The sequence below is a fragment of the Betta splendens genome, chromosome 13 (assembly GCF_900634795.4).
Source record: "Betta splendens chromosome 13, fBetSpl5.4, whole genome shotgun sequence".
Classification (NCBI taxonomy): domain Eukaryota; kingdom Metazoa; phylum Chordata; class Actinopteri; order Anabantiformes; family Osphronemidae; genus Betta; species Betta splendens.
The window spans coordinates 941,410-961,593 of NC_040893.2; the positions used below are offsets into that span (position 1 = coordinate 941,410).

Sequence of the window (20,184 nt, forward strand, 5' to 3'; positions counted from 1 at the left end):
GCTGGCTCCGCCAGCCATAGTGTTGCTGTTTTTACCCTGGACCACACCTTCTCCCTCACCAGGCCACGCCTCTGCTTTGGACCACGCCCACTTCCCCTCTCTCCCTCTGTAGACTCCTGGCAATCAGCCCAATTCACCGCACCTGTGCTTCTCCTCTGCCTACCTTTAAATACTCCTGGGGCCCGTTTCAAGAAGGAGGTTTAACAAACTCTGAGTTGATCTACTTTGAGTTTGCAAACCTGAAATTTTCGGTTCCAGAACAGCTAAAAAGAGTTGGTTTAAGCAACTCTGAGTTGACTGACTCAGAGTTAAGCGCGTGCACCGCGACGATACAAAGCCCTGATCATCCATCCATCTTCTTGTCCGCTTACTCCCTAGTGCGGGGTCACGGGGGTGCTGGAGCCTATCCCAGCTGGCTACGGGCGAGAGGCGGGGTACACCCTGGACAGGTCGCCAGTCCATCGCAGGGCAACACATTGACAGACAACCATTCACTCACACACTCACACACTCACACCTACGGGCAATGGAGAGAAGCCAATCAACCTAATGCACGTCTTTGGACTGTGGGAGGAAGCCGGAGAACCCGGAGAGAACCCACGCAAACACGGGGAGAACGTGCAAACTCCACACAGAGCACCAGGGGCGCCTCCGGGAATCGAACCCAGAACCTTCTTGCTGTGAGGCGACAGTGCTACCCACCGCACCACCGTGCCGCCCAAGCCCTGATCAATGGAGTGAAGATATTACGAGTCACCATGGCAACAGCACAACAAAAGAAGCCGGAAATGGATACGATACGTCAAGCAAATAGCGACTACGAGTCTATATTCCGTAGAAAAGGCAACACGGCTGCAGCGGCGAAAGAGAAACAATTAGCTTGGAAGAAAATAGCTGCTCGAGTCAATGCGTAAGTTTACATTTTAATCATACAGTGTTCAGCGTAACTAAATACTAAATAATTTTAGTATTGTTATTTTTCACTCGTAAAGTAAGGACTTTTTCACTCATCTAAGGCGTTAGTTCAGTAATTGCAAATACCGACGTTTGTATGAATTAAAAGTGCAGTGTTATGTCTATGCATTTTAAAAATTCCTGTTGTGGTTGATGTGGGATTTGTAAAGTAATGATAATTCAATAATCCAATGCGTATTATGGAGAGCAATTATTACATTAATCTAATTAGGTTTTTAAAAGTTACCCAAAACACGTAATAATATAAGAAATTAATTTCAGTTTTTATGTAGGTGCAATCCTGCAGACATAGAAGAACGTGGCTAAAAATGAAATGTAAAAACATAATTCAAACAGGTATAAGGCACCATCATGTCATGGGTGTAGACTACCTGACTTTACAATATTTGACATATTAAATAACTAAATAGCATGCAGAGTATAGCAGTGCAGCAGCATTTTCAACATGGCTGAAATGTTTTCACACAGTTAAACATTTGACTTCTACTCAGCCAACAGAAAGAAGGCAGAGACTAGAACAACTGGTGGAGGACCTGCACCTCCACCTCTGACGCATGCAGAGGAGAAGGGCCTCAGCCTGAACACTGGAAAGCAGAGGCTGAAGGAATTCCTGGAGGGAGTTCATCAGAACCAGTCACTCCCCAGGATACAAGTGCATGTGTAAAATGTAAGAGGCCTACCTATATATTTGATTTTTTACATAGGCTACTTTTGATATATCTATTTCTTAGACTCTGGGTTGGGTACTTTGTTGGTCTTAACATATTCTGATGGTAATTTATGAATCCTCCTGTCACAACAGAAGCCCAGGATGTTGTAAGTATACTACTAAATAAAGCTTAAATTATGATAAGCAGTATTATAAAGTGTAATATTAATACAGTTTATACACAGCACATGATTTCTGATGTTTGTGTTGCGTAGCCTAAAGGATGTACAGTAACTTGATCTCCAAGTATAGTGACTTTATTATCTCCCTTCTGCACCAGAGTGTGGAAGAACAGCAGGAGGAGGGTCCGTCACATTCTGCTGCACAGATGCACACAGTTCAGTGATGTTCAGTAAATGCCAGAGTTCAATTCTGTAAGAGTAATAAGGAACTATGTCATGTAACTCTAAATCTTCTGTACTTTCAGTTACCGGTTATTGAGTTGTATAAACAAAATCTCAAGGAAATGTTATACTTATATATACCAGATTGAAAAGACAGATCTAGTAATTGAAATTCCCAAACATAAGCTGGAGATGAGTGTATAGTTAAAGGTGAATTGTATGAATTATTGGAAGAATCATAAAATCTAACAATTGCCTTTGTATTTGTAGAAAATGAAGAAAACCAAATAAATTATGATTTGTATCTATTCAGTTTCTTTTATTGGTGGTGGTGGTGATGGTTGATTAAGACATTAAAGCAAATCTGTCCATCCACTCTGCAGATCACTGTGATGGAAGGAGTCTCCTCAGGGTCTTGTATTTGTAGGGCAGGGTGTTGCTCCCCTCTAATAATTGCAATATTGTGGAGAACAACACATGTCACATTAATGTCACAGGCCTCTCAGGTGTTTCCCTGAGGTGACGTAGACATTGAAGACGTGCTTTCAACACGCCTATGGTCATTTCCACCCGGGCTCTTGTTCTGCAGGGCCACATTAAAGCGCTGCTGGGGTTCTGCTTCAGGTTCTGGGTCAGGTGTCAGTAGTGTGGGCTGCCATTAACCCCTATCTCCAGCAGAAAGCTGTCAATCTCTCCTAGAAGAAAGTTCACATTACTTTAGTGCTGCATAGAAGTGTTCCTGTGAGTGTGAGTGCATGCATTGAAATAAGTCTATAGGACATACATGTACCTGTACAGTGCAGGCTGTTATTTAGGGTTGAATCACGATACATTCATGAATTCACGTTTATGATATGTGCAGCATCACATATGATCTTGGTGATGTAAACAATGTAATGTCAGTTACAGTGACCATTAGAAAGAGTAGTCAGTGCACCTGCACATTTATCAGTTTATTTCAGATCACAGCAAGATATTATTAACTGATCATCATTTTTCAGATTAGCCTCACTGAAACAAATTGATTAACACATACCTGCAATCTGTGAAACTCCTCTTTAATGGCTCTGAGGAGTTTGTGTCAAGGAAAGCGCTTGAGGTCAAACTTTTCTACATACAGTGGCTTCACTAATTTGCTCAGCATCTCCAATGTTATAAAGAAAACTACCGTTTGCAAAAAAAAAAAAAACGTAACGCAACACAAAGAATCTGTTCGGATGTAAAAGCACGGCCACGATGGGTGATGTGTTTGACGTATGGGTGAATAAGATTATTAATGTATGTATGGAGTCTCGATAAAAACGGTACCGCTAAAATAAATATGCACTGCGATATGACAGAAAATTAACTCGTGGCGTTAAAATCCTCTCGCGGCGTAAATTCAATGCCGTGTGAATTAATACAGCGTCCTCATCTACAGGATCCTCTAGAAACGGACATTTTGGTCTCTGCGTGAAGGAAACAGGCGAAATCTATGAATGCACTGAAAGATTAAATGAGGTATTTAAACACTGTTCACTTTAAAAAGGGGCGGAGACCGAAGGAAACTCTGGGTTTCCCGAATAAAACCTGCTCCCGACCAGGTTTGGTTCACAGAGTCAGTTGCCATAGTAACTGACTCTGAGTTTCCATTACCTCGCTTCTTGAAACGGGCTTAAACTTACCCCGCTTTACGGGTTTAAGTAACCTCGCTTTCTGAAACCGAAAACTGAGTTTTCCTCATTTCGGGGTTAACAAACTCAGAGTTTGGCCCCTGGTCTCCTACAGATAATAAAAGTGGTAAAACCCTTGGTGGTCACTCGTGGAGTTTCAAGCCAACACAACATGTGGAAAAACAAACAAAAAGCTGCAATAATGAGTCGTCGATCTGAGTCAATTTCACAGGGTTAAACAGTCAATCGACGATCGCTGTAAAGCGAATTACGAAAATGTGTAGAGGATAATATTTACTAGTTATGGCAATTTCAAACCAAAATAAGCAGCTGCAGTCTTAAACTGCCGAGCTAAGCGCCTTCACAAGGCGGTGCGCGCTCCCGCGTCCTGCAATCGATTTCTGGCAGACAGTCACTTTTTGACACCACATCAGTCCACAGCCCGGATAAATAGAGGGGTTGCGTCAGAAAGGGCATTCGGTCTAAAACTCGCCAAAAGCGAGCCCAGCTTCATTATGGGCGGGGGGAATGCCGTGACGCAATTGATGTGTGCGGGGCCGGATGGTCCAACGCATCCGCAGCCATTACTACTTGCTAGCTACACCCAGTAAGACAACGGCGGTGCACCCTTTGCTGTCCTGGAGAAGAGTAGGTATATTCTTCTATAATTCAGGTTTGCTTAGACTACATCATTTAAGCTACAAAAGCAACGAGCTAGTAACGAGACATACAGTCAATGGACAAATTCAGATTTCGTGGGGTCTCAATGTTTTTTCCAAGATGCCTATATTGGATGAAGGGAAATAAAGAGTCTAAGCTATGATTAGCCAATTACGCTAGTTTTCTAAGTACAGTGTGATGGAAATGGAAATTACTGCCCCGTTTGATTTCAGAGCGTCTTTGTTGAGGCCGAATAAAACCATCACGGTTTGTTATTAACGTTTGGTAATAAAAGCCCCTCTTACCAAACAGTAGCACATCTGGCTAATGTAGCGGGAAGGGTGAACCTATTTTACCTAACTCCTTTATGTGTTAGGCTTTGTTCCGTCTTATAATGAGTTATGTTGTTGGATAAATAACTGGGCTGTGTAAATTAATTTGCAATAATAACGTTATTAAAACAAACGGAAAGCGACACTCTTTAGTTTTAATGTTTTCCATTTGTGGCTGTAATTATTAATGTTTAAACGTAATTCAGTTCAATTTATTGTTTTCATGTTGCGCCAGTTCGCACAAAAGGCATCTTAAGGCATATAAAATTACGTTTTAAGACCTTATTGAAAACCAAACAAATCCCACTCACAAAGTTAAGTAAATGTTCCAACTATATGTACATATAAATTGTTTATCCTTAAGACCAGTTTTTAATTATGTTTTAAAGAGCATCCTGCCGTTTTGGCAAAGGGTCTTGTGCTTATTATACGAGGTACCGCGTATTCACCGTACCAATTTGCTTCACACTTTTTCTTCTGCAATGTATTTGCAGTGGATAAGTTGCTCAGACATTCTCACTATATCTCTTTGATCTCAGCTCATCGGCCTCAAACCAGCTTGTTTGTATGCCCACATACCATGGTCGCATGATTGTCATCAAGTCAACAGACTTAGTATATCACTGAGCTGCTCTCTGTCGTTTCCGTGCAGGAAATCTCAGGAGTTCTCATTCACAAATGTCCAAAAAAGTTGGACATCAGGTGAGTGAGATTTTAATCTAGGGATATTATTGGTCTCTGGCCCACTATCTGTTTAAGGTATTAATAAGTTGTTTGTGCTGCTCTATAGATAAAAGAGCCTCAGAACATATTGAAATACAGGAGAACGTTGATGGCTGTGTATGTCAGTTTTCTGGCACACTCTTAAAAGTGATTCCTTTGTATTTTTACTAACCTTATTTTGTTTTATTTATTAGCATATACATCAGGCCATTTGGCACAGTGCTAGGGTGCCATGCTCTTGCCGAGGTTGTGGGTTCAATCCCCTTTGAGAGGAGGGTTGTGTTAGGACGGGCACCTGGCCTCAAGGGAAGCTGAAAGGAGTTACTTTTTATTACAATTTCCGATTAAATAAAAATATTGTACAGTGTTATATACAGTCTGCCATTTGCTGAATGAAAAAATAATGCATTCATATAGTTTATTTTGCCAATTTAATAAGTAGAATTTTCGCCACTTTGCCCAAATATTATTTCCATCACTCCTTCATAAAGATTGACCTTTTCTGTAGCAGAATGCACCACTCTAAAACCTGCATGTGTAATTACAAGTATTACAATGATTGCTGACGGCGATATGTAGCTGTAACTGTGAGAGAGCTTTTCTGTCCTAATCACCCATCTGCTGCAAGTTGAACTAGGATTTATATATGATTAATAAAAGCTGTATATACATGCACATTGTTAAATACTAATAAATTCAAGCTGACAATCTAAAAAAACATTTAAATTCAGTTGTAACATAATGAAAGACTGATTTACTGTGAAAATCTAAGACTATTGTAATTGACTATTGTATTGTTAAATGTATTTTATTTTTGCATTTAATTATATACAGCATTTTTGTTGTTTTGTTTCTCTCTTTTTCTGTTTTGACAGGAAATTTGTTCAAGTAAGTGACAGACAAGCCACTTAAAGTCAACTCACACTGCACAAAAATAAAGTTTGGTTGTCAGCATGTTCAATTTGATGAAAAAAGATAAGGAGCGAGAAGAAAGTCGGAAGGAAAAGAAAGACAAAAAAGAACAAATGTCTGCAGCAGAGCTGCGCAGCTTGGAAGAGATGAGTTTGCGGCGTGGTTTCTTTAACCTGAAGAGAGAGGCAAAGCGTGAGTCTAAAAACAAACCAGAGATTTCCAACCCCATTCCCATCAAAGTAACCTGCAACAACGAGGCCACCTTCACAGATGTTGAGCTTGATGGTATAAGCAACAAAAGCAGTATGGGTTTAGATGACCAACTAAGTGTGGCCAGCTCCACTGATGACATAAAATGTGAGATAGGAGGAGTACAGGATGGAAGTTCAGTGCGTGATCGTGTGGCCAGACAAAACTCCTCGCATGTGGGTCAGATGATGAAACGCTTTTCATTTTCTCAGAGGAGCAAAGAAGAAAGCCCCTCAGAGGGCTCCACCCCCTCAGACCAGAACCTTTCTATCCCTTCTCCTCAGGTAGAGGGCAAAAATTTCACCATGCTCCACCAGCACAGCTCTAAGGACCAGCCGGAACCTATGGCGACCAAAAAAGTGTGCATCCCTGAACTGGTAGACAAGACCTTTGCTACAGACCTGCAGTTGCCAGCTGTGGTTTTACTAAACGTATCAGAAACACGTGAGCTGGTGCTTCAACGACGAATCACTGGGGACTTTGGGTTTTCTTTACGCCGTACTACCATGTTGGACCGCAGGCCTGATGGAGCAGTGTACAGACGTGTGGTTCACTTTGCTGAACCTGGCGCTGGCACTAAGGATTTGACTCTGGGGTTGGTGCCAGGCGACAGGCTGGTGGAAATAAATGGTCAAAATGTGGAGAATAAAAGTCGAGATGATATAGTGGAGATGATTCGTCAGTCAGCAGACACAGTGAAGCTAAAGGTGCAGCCAATCCTGGAGCTGAGTGAGCTAAGCCGCTGCTGGCTCAAAAACATGGAGGGTCTACGCAGGGAGGCCAGACATGTAAGTAAATTGTTTACTCTTTATGTATAAAGATGTTTCCTGAAGGGTATTGCACCAAGGGATTTTGTTCATAATTTCCATATATCCTGGTTGAATTTATTCTTTACCTGGTTTCACAAAACCGGGATTGATTAATCCCTGTCTAGTTACAATTGAGATTTATTCTGTGTTGCTTGCGATTTTATTAAACACGGTAAAATATACTGAATCAAGAGACATTTTAATCCAGTTGTAACATAACAAGACTGGTTTGTTGTGAATTCAAAAAGCACAACATTGGCATTTTTCCTTGTCCAGTTCCCTGTGAGTGATCTCCAAGGCCCTCTACACGTCCCAAGAACATTTGGCATTGAGTTTTTTTCATGGGTTGAAGCATCACTTTTGTAACTTTGACCATAGATGCCATTTTCCAATATCTATCTGGCAACTTCAGAACTTGAGGTGGACAAACTCTGTTTGGTGTGGTAAACTTCAAAAATGCTGTTCTCACTAAGACGTTTCCATGCAATTTGAAACAAAGTCCCTGAAGTGTTCTAGATTCTCTGTCTAGAGGTAGAGGTAGCTCATTTAAATCAGCACTGTGACTGACTCACATAGATTGTGCTCAGATTGTAGTTCAGTGTTCTTACTGAACTAACCTTGCACTAATATACCATTGATCTGGTATGTTTCAGCTGGATCTGTTTTATCATCTGGACCAGACAGAATTTTGCTATAATTGAAAAAGACTGCATGGTTGACAAATCAATCTCTGCAGTTGCTGTAAAAGAAAAACAGATATATTATATGTTAGTCTTTTAATAACAACTATTGTAGGTGGATCAGACTTAATAGTGTGATAACTGAGGTTAGATTGGGCAGCAAATAACATCCCATGCGTGAGTGTCTCCAGCCACGTTTCAGAAAGACTTTGCACTGGAGTCAACCAATTGGATAAAAGGCTTCAATGGTTCATGAAGCTTCATCTACTAATCACTAGTAATTAGTATTGGCTGGGGCAGGGAGAGTTGGAAATCCAGCAGGACAGTAGTTCTCGAGGAGAAGGATTGGGCACACCTGCTTTAAAGTGTTTGTAAATGAGTAAAATGATTACTTACCTGACTCTGCCTACCCTCTCTTTCTCACTCCTCTCACTCCTCCCCTCTGACCATGGGCCTATTTCCAGCCTCTCCTACTCCATTATCTTTCCCTCTTCCGCCTGCTACCAGCACTGATTGCATCATTATTATCCACCTGTGCCCTTTCCTCTGCCTCTTCTTAAATACTCCCTTGTCCCCTTTTAGTTTGTCAATGTTACCAGGGGCCCGTTTCAAGAAGGAGGTTTTGTTGAAACTCTGAGTTTGTTAACCCCAAAATGAGGAAAACTCAGAGTTTTCGGTTTCAGAAAGCGAGGTAACTTAAACCCGTAAAACGGGGTAAGTTTAAACCCGTTTCAAGAAGAGAGGTAATCGAAACTCAGAGTCAGTAAATATGGCAACTTACTCTGTGAACCAAACCTGGTCGTGAGCAGGTTTTATTCGGGAAACCCAGAGTTTCCTTCGGTCTCCGCCCCGTTTTAAAGTGAACAGTGTTTAAATGCCTCATTTAATCTTAAGAATAAGAAAACCTTTAATAGTCCCGCAGTGGGGAAATTACCTCTCACAACAGCAGTACAGATGAGCAAGAATACAGGTACAGAACAGTTTGTGATGGCACAGTACAAAGCAGTACAGTACAGTTAGAGTGAGTATGAGGTCATTGCAGGGTTATTGCACAGTAATGGGTATAAGATTTGTACCGGTAACAATATACATGATTGTTCACAGATTTACACAAGTATTGTGCAGAGCAGGTTGCTATATAAACCACTGATGCAGTGGGTGAGTGACTGTAGTGGGACGTGGTCAACAGTTCAGATTATACAGTCTGACAACAGCAGGTAGGAAGGATCTACGATATCTCTCCTTCACACAGCGAGGGTGGATCAGTCTGCTACTGAAGCTGCTCTCCAGAGCAGACAGTGAGTCCTCCAGTGGGTGAGAGTCCTGGTCCATGATGGATGTCAGTTTAGCCAGGACCCTTCTCTCACCCACCTCCTGCACCGTGTCCAGAGTGCAGCCCAGGACAGAGCTGGACTTTCTGATGATCCTGTCCAGTCTCTTCCTGTCCCTCGCTGTGATGCTGCTGCCCCAGCAGACCACACCGTACAGGATGGCTGATGCCACCACAGAGTCATAGAAGGTCTTCAGGAGTGGCCCCTTCACTCCAAAAGACCGCAGTCTCCTCAGCAGGTAGAGTCTGCTCTGACCCTTCCTGTCCGTGTTATGAGTCCAGTCCAGTTTATTGTTCAGATGCACTCCCAGGTACTTGTAAGAGTCCACTCTCTCAATGTCCCTTCCCTGGATGTGCATCGGTGGGATGACAGCAGGCTGCTGTCTGCGGAAATCCACCACCATCTCCTTCGTTTTCCCTGCATTGATCAGGAGGTGGTTCCGCTGGCACCAGTCCACAAAGTTCTGAGTGAGTCCTCTGTACTCTGCATCGTCATCATCGGTGATCAGTCCGACAATCGCAGAGTCATCAGAGAACTTCTGCAGAACACAGCTGTCCGTGTTGTGCCTGAAGTCTGACGTGTAGAGGGTGAAAAGGAAGGGGGCCAGTACAGTCCCCTGTGGGGCCCCCACACTGCAGGTCAGAGTGTCAGACACACAGTCCCTCGCTCTCACAAACTGAGGCCTGTTTGTGAGATAGTCCATAATCCACTCCGTCAGATGAAGGTCCACACCAGCCTCCTCCAGTTTGTGTTTCAGAAGCATCAGCTGGATGGTGTTGAAGGCACTGGAGAAGTCAAAGAACATGATCCTCACAGTGCTGCCGGGCTTCTCTAGATGGGAAAGAGCTCGATGTAGGAGGAAGATGACGGCGTCGTCTACTCCTATGCCGTGTCGGTAGGCGAACTGCAGCGTGTCCAGGTAGGTTCCCACCGCAGAGCGGAGGTGACCCAGGACCAGTCTCTCCAGTGTCTTCATCAGGTGTGATGTCAGAGCCATTGGTCTGAAGCTGCTGGCGTCTTTGGCGTGCGGTGTCTTGGGCACTGGTACCACGCAGGAGGTCTTCCAGAGTAGTGGTACCACCCTCAGCTTGAGGCTCAGGTTGAAGACATGCTCCATAACTCCACACAGTTCACGGGTTTGGAGGCAGCTGCTGGGAGGTGTGAGTGGGTGCTTGGTCAAACCTATTAAAGTATGAGTTCAGCTCGTTGACCCAGATCAGGTCCCCCTCAGCCTGTGGGTGTGGAGCTTTGAAGCCTGAGATGGTTTTCAGGCTCCTCCACACCTCACTGACATTGTTCTGCTGCAGCTGCTCCTCCATCTTCCTCCTGTAGCTGGACTTCCCCTGGATTTTAGCTGGATTTTCCTCCTCAGCTCCTTCTGCACCCACCTCAGCTCCTCCCTGTCTCCTGATTTAAATGCTCTCTTCTTCTCCTTTAGCAGAGCTTTAATATCAGGGGTGACCCAAGGCTTGCTGTTGGTGAAACACCGAACCCGCCTGGAGGGAACAGTGTTTTCACAGCAGAAGTCCGTTACACAGTCTGTTATTGCGTTAATGTCCTCCCCATGTGGGTCGCAGAACTCCGTCCACACAGTGGTGTTAAAACAGTCCCTGAGAGCCTCCTCGCTCTCAGCTGTCCACCTCTTCACTGTGCGGGGCACCACCGGCTGCCTGTGTACAACAGGTTTATACACAGGCAGGAGATGCAGGATGTTGTGGTCAGCTCTGCCCAGCGGTGGGAGGGAGGATGCAGTGTAGGCCTCTTTGGTGTTGGTATAGAATAAGTCCAGGGTTTTATTGTCTCTGGTGGGGCAGGTCACTGGGTGTATGTAGGCAGAGCAGCTGAAGGAGGTGCATGGTTAAAGTCCCCAGAGATCAGGAAGAGGGCCTGTGGGTGCTGTGTTTGCAGCCTGCTGGTCACTGAGAGCAGGGTCTGAGAAGCTGTGTCAGCGTTAGCGGAGGGTGGGACGTACACAGCAATTATTATAACGTGTGTGAACTCCCGTGGCAGGTAGAATGGCCTCATGCCCACCGCTAACAGCTCAATGTCTCTGTTACACAGCTTCATTTTGACAGTGCAATGTTGTGGCATACACCACCTGATGTTCACAAACACAGCCAGACCCCCTCCCTTCCTCTTACCGCTGTTCTCCGTTCTGTCCGCACGTAGCAGATGAAAATTGACAGTGCGACAGTCGAGTCCGGGATGAGTGACGTCAGCCAGGTCTCCGTGAACAGCAGGACGCTGCTCGTTCTGTACTCCGGCTGGTACCGTGTGAGCGCCGCGAGCTCATCCATCTTGTTGGGGAGAGATCTCACGTTCCCCATGATGACGGAGGGGACAGCGGGCCTGAAGCGTCTCTCAGTACATTAATAGATTTCACCTGTTTCCTTCGCACAGAGACCAAAATGACGTGTCCGTGTCTAGACTATCCTGTAGATGAGGACGCTGTATTAATTCACACAGCACTGAATTCACGCCGCTAGAGGATTTTGAGGCCACAAGTTAATTTTCTGTCATATCCGCATGCATATTTATTTGAGCGGTACCGTTTATCTCGAGACTATGGCCATGCTCTTACATCCGTTTTTTTGCAAATGGTAGTTTTCTTTATAACATTGAAGATGCTGAGAAAATTAGTAAAGCCACTGTATGCAGAGTAGTTAGAAAAGTGTGCCTCGTCCTCAAGCGCTTCAAAAGCGGATCTTTGTTGTGTTTCCTGGCAACAAACCCCTCAGAGGCATTAAAGAGGAGTTTCACAGGATTGCAGGTATGTGGTATTTAATTTGTTTTAGTGAGGCTAATCTGAAAAATGATGATCAGTTAATAACATCTTGCTGTGACCTTTGGAAATGACAACCTCTGCATTGATGGCACACATATTCTCATCAATGCACCTTCTGAAAATGAAGGGAACTATGTGAACAGGAGGTCCATCCACAGTATAAATGTGCAGGTACACTGATTACTCTTTCTAATGGTCACTCTGACTGACGTATCATTGTTTACACCACCAAGATCATATGTGATGCTGCACATATTATCACAAACGTGGAGGCCAAGTGGCCCAGCTCTGGTCATGACTCATGAATATATCGTGAGTCAACCCTAAATAACAGGCTGCACTTTGGTAGTACATGTATGTCCTAGACTCATTTCAATGCATGCACTACACACTCACAGGAGCACTTCTATGCAGCACTAAAGTAATGTAAACTTTCTTCTAGGGACAGCTTTCTGCTGGAGATAGGGGTTAATGCCAGCCCACACTACTGACCCCTCACCCAGAACCTGAAGCAGGCTCCCAGCAGCGCTTTAATGTGGCACACTGCAGAATAAGAGCCTGGGTGGAAATGACCAGAGGCCTGTTGAAAGCATGTCTTCAGTGCCTACGTCACCTCAGGGAAACACCTGAGAGGCCTGTGACATTATTGTGACGTGTTGTTCTCCACATTATTGCAATTATTAGAGGGGAGCAACACCCTGCCCTACGAATACAAGACCCTAAGGAGACTCCTTCCATCACGGTAATCTGCAGAGTGGATGGACAGTCAGATGTGATTTGCCGTAATGTCTTAATCAACCATCACCACCACCAATAAAAGAAACTGAATTAATGCAAATCATAATTTATTTGGTTTTCTTCATTTCCTACAAATACAAAGGCAATTGTTCGATTTTATGATTCTTCCAATAATTCATACAATTCATCTTTAACTATACACTCACCTCCAGCTTTAGTTTGAGAATTTCAATTTCTAGATCTCTCTTTTCAATCTGGTATATATAAGTATAACATTTCCTTGAGATTTAGTTTATACAACTCAATAACCGGTAACTGAAAGTACAGAAGATTTAGAGTTACATGACATGGTTCCTCATTACTCTTACAGAATTGAACTCTGGCATTTACTGAACATCACTGAACTGTGTGCATCTGTGCAGCAGAATGTGACGGACCCTCCTCCTGCTGTTCTTCCACACTCTGGGACAGAAGGGAGATAATAAAGTCACTATACTTGGACATCAAGTTACATCATTTAAGCTACGCAACACAAACATCAGAAATCATGTGATGTGTATAATTACTCATTCATATATTATCATCAGAATTCATGAAAGACCAACATAGAACCCAACCCAGACTCTAAGAAATTGTCATGATCTGTGTTTTTGTTTCTAGTTGTTTCCTGTCGTCGCGCCATGTCCTGTCTTATTTTGTTAACTTCCTGTCACTCTCCGGTTCCCAGTATCCACACCTGTTACCCATCAGTAATCAGCACCTGTATTTAACCTCCACCTCTTACCTACCCCAGTCGCCAGATTGTTGTATTCGTGTTTCATTAGTGTTCCGTGTTTCCTGAGCGTTCCTAGTTTCCCGTGTTTCCCGAGTTTTCGTGTTTCGTGTTCCGTGTCCCTCGTGCCTGTTCCTGTTTTGCCTTGCTCCGCGTATCCTGTCTGTAAAAGAACCTGGACTAACTACCTGACCGTGAGTTTGCCTTATCCCTGCCTGTACTTTTGCCGTGATCATTTTGTGTATGACCTGGACCGTCTGACCTTGCCTTGGGAATAAACCTCCGTTTGATCATAATCCTGCCTCCGTGCTGTGCATGTGGGTCCGCCGCCTGCCCCAAGCCTGACAGAACAATCTGGCCACACTTGGACCCAGCCAGCACTTAGCCTCCGGTCAGGTCAGTGACTGTTTTTTTCCTTGTGTTCGTACGGCGAATAATCTTCTCCCGAGGGAGCATGGAATTCACCTGCGCCGAGCTACCCAGCGACCTACGTGATTATTTCAAGATCCTCGCGGAGGATTACCGACGGGCGATTAACCCGGAGAACCAGCGTAGCGCCGTTGAGGTGGCGATATTGACGCTGGAGGACGATGACAGCGCGTTAGAGCGCCCCAGCGTTCGTCGCCTCTATGAGCGGCTGTGCGCGAGGTACGAGGAGTTAAGCGACGCGCTCCGCACCACGCCAGCGCCGGTCGCACCGCCGATGGTTTCGGTTTCCTCCTCCCAGCCCCGTCGGACCATCGTGTCTGCACCAACCTGCCCAGCTCCATGGTTGTTCCGCTGGGAGGATTTCCTGCACTCACGCGGTCCCCCGTCTCCAGTTCAGCCGCGTGCTGTTCAGTCTCCAGTTCAGCCGCGCGCTGTTCAGTCTCCAGTTCAGCCGCGCGCTGTTCAGTCTCCAGTTCAGTCGTGTTTTGCCCAGTCTCCAGCTCAGTCGTGTTTTGTCCAGTCTCCAGCTCAGTCGTGTTTTGCCCAGTCTCCAGCTCAGTCGTGTTTTGCCCAGTCTCCAGCTCAGTCGTGTTTTGCCCAGTCCTCAGTTCAGCCGTGTGTTGCCCAGTCTCCAGTTCAGCCGTGTGTTGCCCAGTCTCCAGTTCAGCCGTGTGTTGCCCAGTCTCCAGTTCAGCCGTGTGTTGCCCAGTCTCCGGCTCAGCCGTGTGTTGCCCAGTCTCCAGCTCAGCCGTGTGTTGCCCAGTCCCCAGTTCAGCCGTGTGTTGCCCAGTCCCCAGTTCAGCCGTGTGTTGCCCAGTCCCCAGTTCAGCCGTGTGTTGCCCAGCCCCCAGTTCAGCCGTGTGTTGCCCAGTCCCCAGTTCAGCCGTGTGTTGCCCAGTCCCCAGTTCAGCCGTGTGTTGCCCAGTCCCCAGTCCAGCCGAGCCCTGTTCAGTCTCCAGTCTCGTCCAGCCCTGTTCAGTCTCCAGTCCCGTCGAGCCCTGTTCAGTCTCCAGTCCAGCCGAGCCCTGTTCAGTCTCCAGTCCAGCCGAGCCCTGTTCAGTCTCCAGTCCAGCCGAGCCCTGTTCAGTCTCCAGTCGAGCCGAGCCCTGTTCAGTCTCCAGTCGAGCCGAGCCCTGTTCAGTCTCCAGTCGAGCCGAGCCCTGTTCAGTCTCCAGTTCAGTCGAGCCCTGTTCAGTCTCCAGTTCAGTCGAGCCCTGTTCAGTCCCCAGTTCAGTCGAGCCCTGTTCAGTCCCCAGTTCAGTCGAGCCCTGTTCAGTCCCCAGTTCAGTCGAGCCCTGTTCCGTTCCCCGTTCAGTCGAGCCCTGTTCAGGTTCCCGTTCAGTCGAGGCCAGTCCCGGTTCCAGTCCAGTCGAGCCCAGTTCAGTCGAGCCCCGCTCCAGTCGAGTTCAGTCCAGGTTTCAGTCCAGTCGAGCCCAGTCCAGGTTTCAGTCCAGTCGAGCCCAGTCCAGGTTTCAGTCCAGTCGAGCCCAGTCCAGGTTTCAGCCCAGCCCAGTCGAGCCCAGTCCAGTCGAGCCCAGTCCAGTCGAGCCCAGTCCAGTCGAGCCCAGTCCAGTCGAGCCCAGTCCGGTCGAGCCCAGTCCAGGTCCCCGTTCAGTTGAGTCACGCTCTGGTCCAGCCGAGTCTAGCCCATGTTCCAGTCCAGTCGAGCCACGCCCCAGTCCGGTCCAGTCACGCTCAGTCCTTGTCCCAGTCAGAGGGCACCGTCCGTCTGACAACTGTTAGGTCCACCCAATCAGGCCCGACGTCTCCCCCGTCGAGCTCGGCAGCAGTAAGCTGTCATGCCAGCTCCGGAGGGGACGCCGTTCCAGTTCCTGTCGGCCATGTTGCGGCCGTTCCTGTCGGCCATGTTGCGGCCGTTCCTGTCGGCCATGTTGCGGCCGTTCCTGTCGGCCATGTTGAGGCCGTTCTAGTCCCTGTTCCTGTTCCTGTCGGCCATGTTGAGGCCGTTCCAGTCCCTGTTCCTGTTCCTGTCGGCCATGTTGAGGCCGTTCCAGTCCCTGTTCCTGTTCCTGTCGGCCATTTTGAGGCCGTTCCTGTCGGCCATGTTGCGGCCGTTCCTGTTCCTGTCGGCCCAGTAGATGCCGTTCCTGTTCCTGTCGGCCAAGTAGATGCCGTTCTTGTCCCTGTCGGCCATGTTGCGGCCGTTCCAGTCCCTGTCGGCCATGTTGCGGCCGTTCCTGTCGCTGTCGATCCGTTAGGGGTCGTTCCTGTTCCTGTCGGCCAAGTAGATGCCGTTCCTGTTCCTGTCGGCCATGTTGAGGTCGTTCCAGTTCCTGTCCCTGTCGGCCAAGTTGAGGTCGTTCCAGTTCCTGTCCCTGTTGGCCAAGTTGAGGTCGTTCCAGTTCCTGTCCCTGTCGGCCAAGTTGAGGTCGTTCCAGTTCCTGTCCCTGTCGGCCAAGTTGAGGTCGTTCCAGTTCCTGTCCCTGTCGGCCAAGTTGAGGTCGTTCCAGTTCCTGTCCCTGTCGGCCAAGTTGAGGTCGTTCCAGTTCCTGTCCCTGTCGGCCAAGTTGAGGTCGTTCCAGTTCCTGTCCCTGTCGGCCAAGTTGAGGTCGTTCCAGTTCCTGTCCCTGTCGGCCAAGTTGAGGTCGTTCCAGTTCCTGTCCCTGTCGGCCAAGTTGAGGTCGTTCCAGTTCCTGTCCCTGTCGGCCAAGTTGAGGTCGTTCAAGTTCCTGTCCCTGTCGGCCAAGTTGAGGGCGTTCCCGTAGGCCAAGTTGAGGGCGTTCCCGTAGGCCAAGTTGAGGGCGTTCCCGTAGGCCAAATTGAGGGCGTTCCCGTCGGCCAAGTTGAGGGCGTTCCCGTCGGCCAAGGTGAGGGCGCTCCCGTCGACCAAGTAGAGGTCGCCCCTGTCTCTGGTCCCCTTCCCGTCGGCCCTGTAGCGGTCGTTCCAGTCCCTGTCACCCTCGGAGCCGCAGCGCCCGCCAGCCTCCAGGAGGAGGCAGCGCCTGCTGCAGTTCCTGCGCACCTCCAGGAGGAGGTCGCGCCAGCCGCAGTTCCGGCGGACCTCCAGGAGGGGGTCGCGCCAGCCGCAGTTCCGGCGGACCTCCAGGAGGGGGTCGCGCCAACCGCAGTTCCGGCGGACCTCCAGGAGGGGGTCGCGTCCGCCGCAGTTCCGGCGGACCTCCAGGAGGGGGTCGCGCCAGCCGCAGTCCCGGCGGACCCCCAGGAGGGGGTCGCGCCAGCCGCAGTCCCGGCGGACCCCCAGGAGGGGGTCGCGCCCGTCGCAGTCCCGGCGGACCCCCAGGAGGGGATCGCGCCCGTCGTAGTTCCTGTCGACCCCCAGGAGGGGGTCGCGCCCGTCGCAGTCCCGGCGGACCTCCAGGAGGGGGTCGCGCCCGTCGCAGTCCCGGCGGACCTCCAGGAGGGGGTCGCGCTCGTCATAGTTCCTGCCGACCTCCAGGAGGGGGTCGTTCCCGTCGCAGCTCCCGCTGCACCGGCATCGGTTCCTGGCGGCCCGGCTCCGGCCACACCTGCACCGGTTCCTGGCGGCCCGGCTCCGGCCGCACCTGCACCGGTTCCTGGCGGCCCGGCTCCGGCCGCACCTGCATCGGTTCCTGGCGGCCCGGCTCCGGCCGCACCTGCATCGGTTCCTGGCGGCCCGGCTCCGGCCGCACCTGCATCGGTTCCTGGCGGCCCGGCTCCGGCCGCACCTGCATCGGTTCCTGGCGGTCCGGCCCCGGCCGCACCTACACCTGTCTCTCGTCGCGGTGGTCCAAGGAGGACGCCGCTGGTTCCTGTCTCTCGTCGCGGTGGTCCAAGGAGGACGCCGCTGGTTCCTGTCTCTCGTCGCGGTGGTCCAAGGAGGACGCCGCTGGTTCCTGTCTCTCGTCGCGGTGGTCCAAGGAGGACGCCGCTGGTTCCTGTCTCTCTTCGCGGTGGTCCAAGGAGGACGCCGCTGGTTCATGTTTCTCGTCGCGGTGGTCCAAGGAGGACGCCACTGGTTCCTGCCTCGTCCTTGGCTCGGCTGTCGGACTGGTGGCCTCGCCCTCGGCGCATCCTGCTGCTTGGATGGCGCTGCCTCCTGCGGCGCCGTCCGCCTCGACTCCTCAGCCTCCTGGATCAGCGTCCGCCAGGAGGACATCGCCGTTCGGGGGGATCCCCGTGGACGCTGGCCCAGCCCAAGGGCACTGGGTGTGCCCCTCAGCCTCAGCGGCGGCTAGGCAGGATCTCGCCGCGTCTCCACCCGCCTTAAGAGGGAGCGGCGAGACGTCGTTGTTGTTTTTCCTGGTCATGGACTTTTGTCGTGTCATGTGGACTCTTGTTTTGGCCCTCCTCCGGTCCTCCCTCCACCCACCCTGCTCGTTTGCCTTGAGGGGTTGGGATTCGGTCCCTCCTCCTGGGACCACCCTCCGCCCGCCCTGGTTTGGGGGGGGGGGGCTTCCGTGGGCGCCGTGGAAGGCGCCATAGGGGGGGGGGTACTGTCATGATCTGTGTTTTTGTTTCTAGTTGTTTCCTGTCGTCGCGCCATGTCCTGTCTTATTTTGTTAACTTCCTGTCACTCTCCGGTTCCCAGTATCCACACCTGTTACCCATCAGTAATCAGCACCTGTATTTAACCTCCACCTCTTACCTACCCCAGTCGCCAGATTGTTGTATTCGTGTTTCATTAGTGTTCCGTGTTTCCTGAGCGTTCCTAGTTTCCCGTGTTTCCCGAGTTTTCGTGTTTCGTGTTCCGTGTCCCTCGTGCCTGTTCCTGTTTTGCCTTGCTCCGCGTATCCTGTCTGTAAAAGAACCTGGACTAACTACCTGACCGTGAGTTTGCCTTATCCCTGCCTGTACTTTTGCCGTGATCATTTTGTGTATGACCTGGACCGTCTGACCTTGCCTTGGGAATAAACCTCCGTTTGATCATAATCCTGCCTCCGTGCTGTGCATGTGGGTCCGCCGCCTGCCCCAAGCCTGACAGAAATAGATATATCAAAAGTAGCCTATGTAAAAAATCAAATATATAGGTAGGCCTCTTACATTTTACACATGCACTTGTATCCTGGGGAGTGACTTGTTCTGATGAACTCCCTCCAGGAATTCCTTCAGCCTCTGCTTTCCAGTGTTCATACTGAGGGCCATTTCCTCTGCATGCGTCAGTGGTGGAGGTGCAGGTCCTCCACCAGTTGTTCTAGCCTCTGCGTTCTTTCTGTTGGCTGAGTAGAAGTCAAATGATTTAACTGTGTGAAAACATTACTTTACTTTCGTTTCTAGTTAACTCACCTGTTTCTCGTTAGTAATCTCCTCACCTGTAATCCATCAGCATATCACCTCTGTATTTGAAGCACCAGCTCTTGCCCTGCCCAGTTGCCAGGTTGTCTGTGTTGTTTTAGCCAGCATTCCAGCCTTATATCTGTATATGATATATGTGTATGATCCTGCTTACCCTGACCTTACCTCCTGCCTGCCTTTGATCCTGCCTCGCTGAAAGTCTGACCTAAGCCTGCCTCTTCACCACCGACTGTCCGATCCTTGCCTGTATCGTAACTGCCTCAATTGTGTATCGACCCCTGCCTGCCTGACCACGAGGACTATTAAACTGACTCATCCACCAAGTCTTGTAGTCCCGTGCATGTGGGTCCGCTATATAGAGTGCCGTAACAAAAGTCCTTACTTCACAAGTTAAATATAACAACAATGCTAACATTATTTAGTAATTAGTTACACCGAACACTGTATGATTAAAATGTAATTGCATTGACTCGAGCAGCTATTTTCTTCCAAGCTAATTCTTTCTCTTTCACTGCTGCAGCCGTGTTGCTTTTTCTACAGAATATAGACTCGTAGTCGCTATTTGCTTGACGTATCGTATTCATTTCCAGAAGTCTTTTGTTGTCCTGTTGCCATGGTGACTCGTAATATCTTCACTCCATTGATCAGGGCTTTGTATCGTCGCGGTGCACGCGCTTAACTCTGAGTCAATCAACTCGGAGTTGCTTAAACCAGCTCTTCTCAGCTGTTCTGAAAAAACTCCAGGTTTGCAAACTCAGTGTAAGTCAACTCAGAGTTCAGGTTTAAACTCAGAGTTTGTTAAACCTCCTTCTTGAAACGGGCCCCAGGTCATGTCACACATTGTTTGTT

The 20,184-nt window shown here is 48.6% G+C and overlaps 1 protein-coding gene across 7 annotated transcripts in view; it reads left to right on the forward strand.

Annotated features, from left to right (window-relative positions):
• The first annotated feature begins 3,805 nt into the window (after positions 1-3,805).
• The window catches only part of myo18ab (myosin XVIIIA b), a 102,284-nt gene continuing 85,905 nt past the window's right edge, over positions 3,806-20,184 (forward strand). The window contains exons 1-4 of one of the 7 annotated variants that reach the window (XM_055514216.1): positions 4,056-4,328; positions 5,212-5,237; positions 5,325-5,374; positions 6,271-7,344. In XM_055514216.1, coding sequence (XP_055370191.1) covers positions 6,349-7,344 — 996 coding nt within the window. In that variant the 5' untranslated portion in view covers positions 4,056-4,328; positions 5,212-5,237; positions 5,325-5,374; positions 6,271-6,348. Of the gene's footprint in view, positions 4,333-5,211; positions 5,238-5,324; positions 5,375-6,270; positions 7,345-20,184 lie in introns of all 7 variants that reach the window. The other 6 variants (XM_055514218.1, XR_008696518.1, XM_055514219.1 and 3 more) reach the window with 6 other exon arrangements.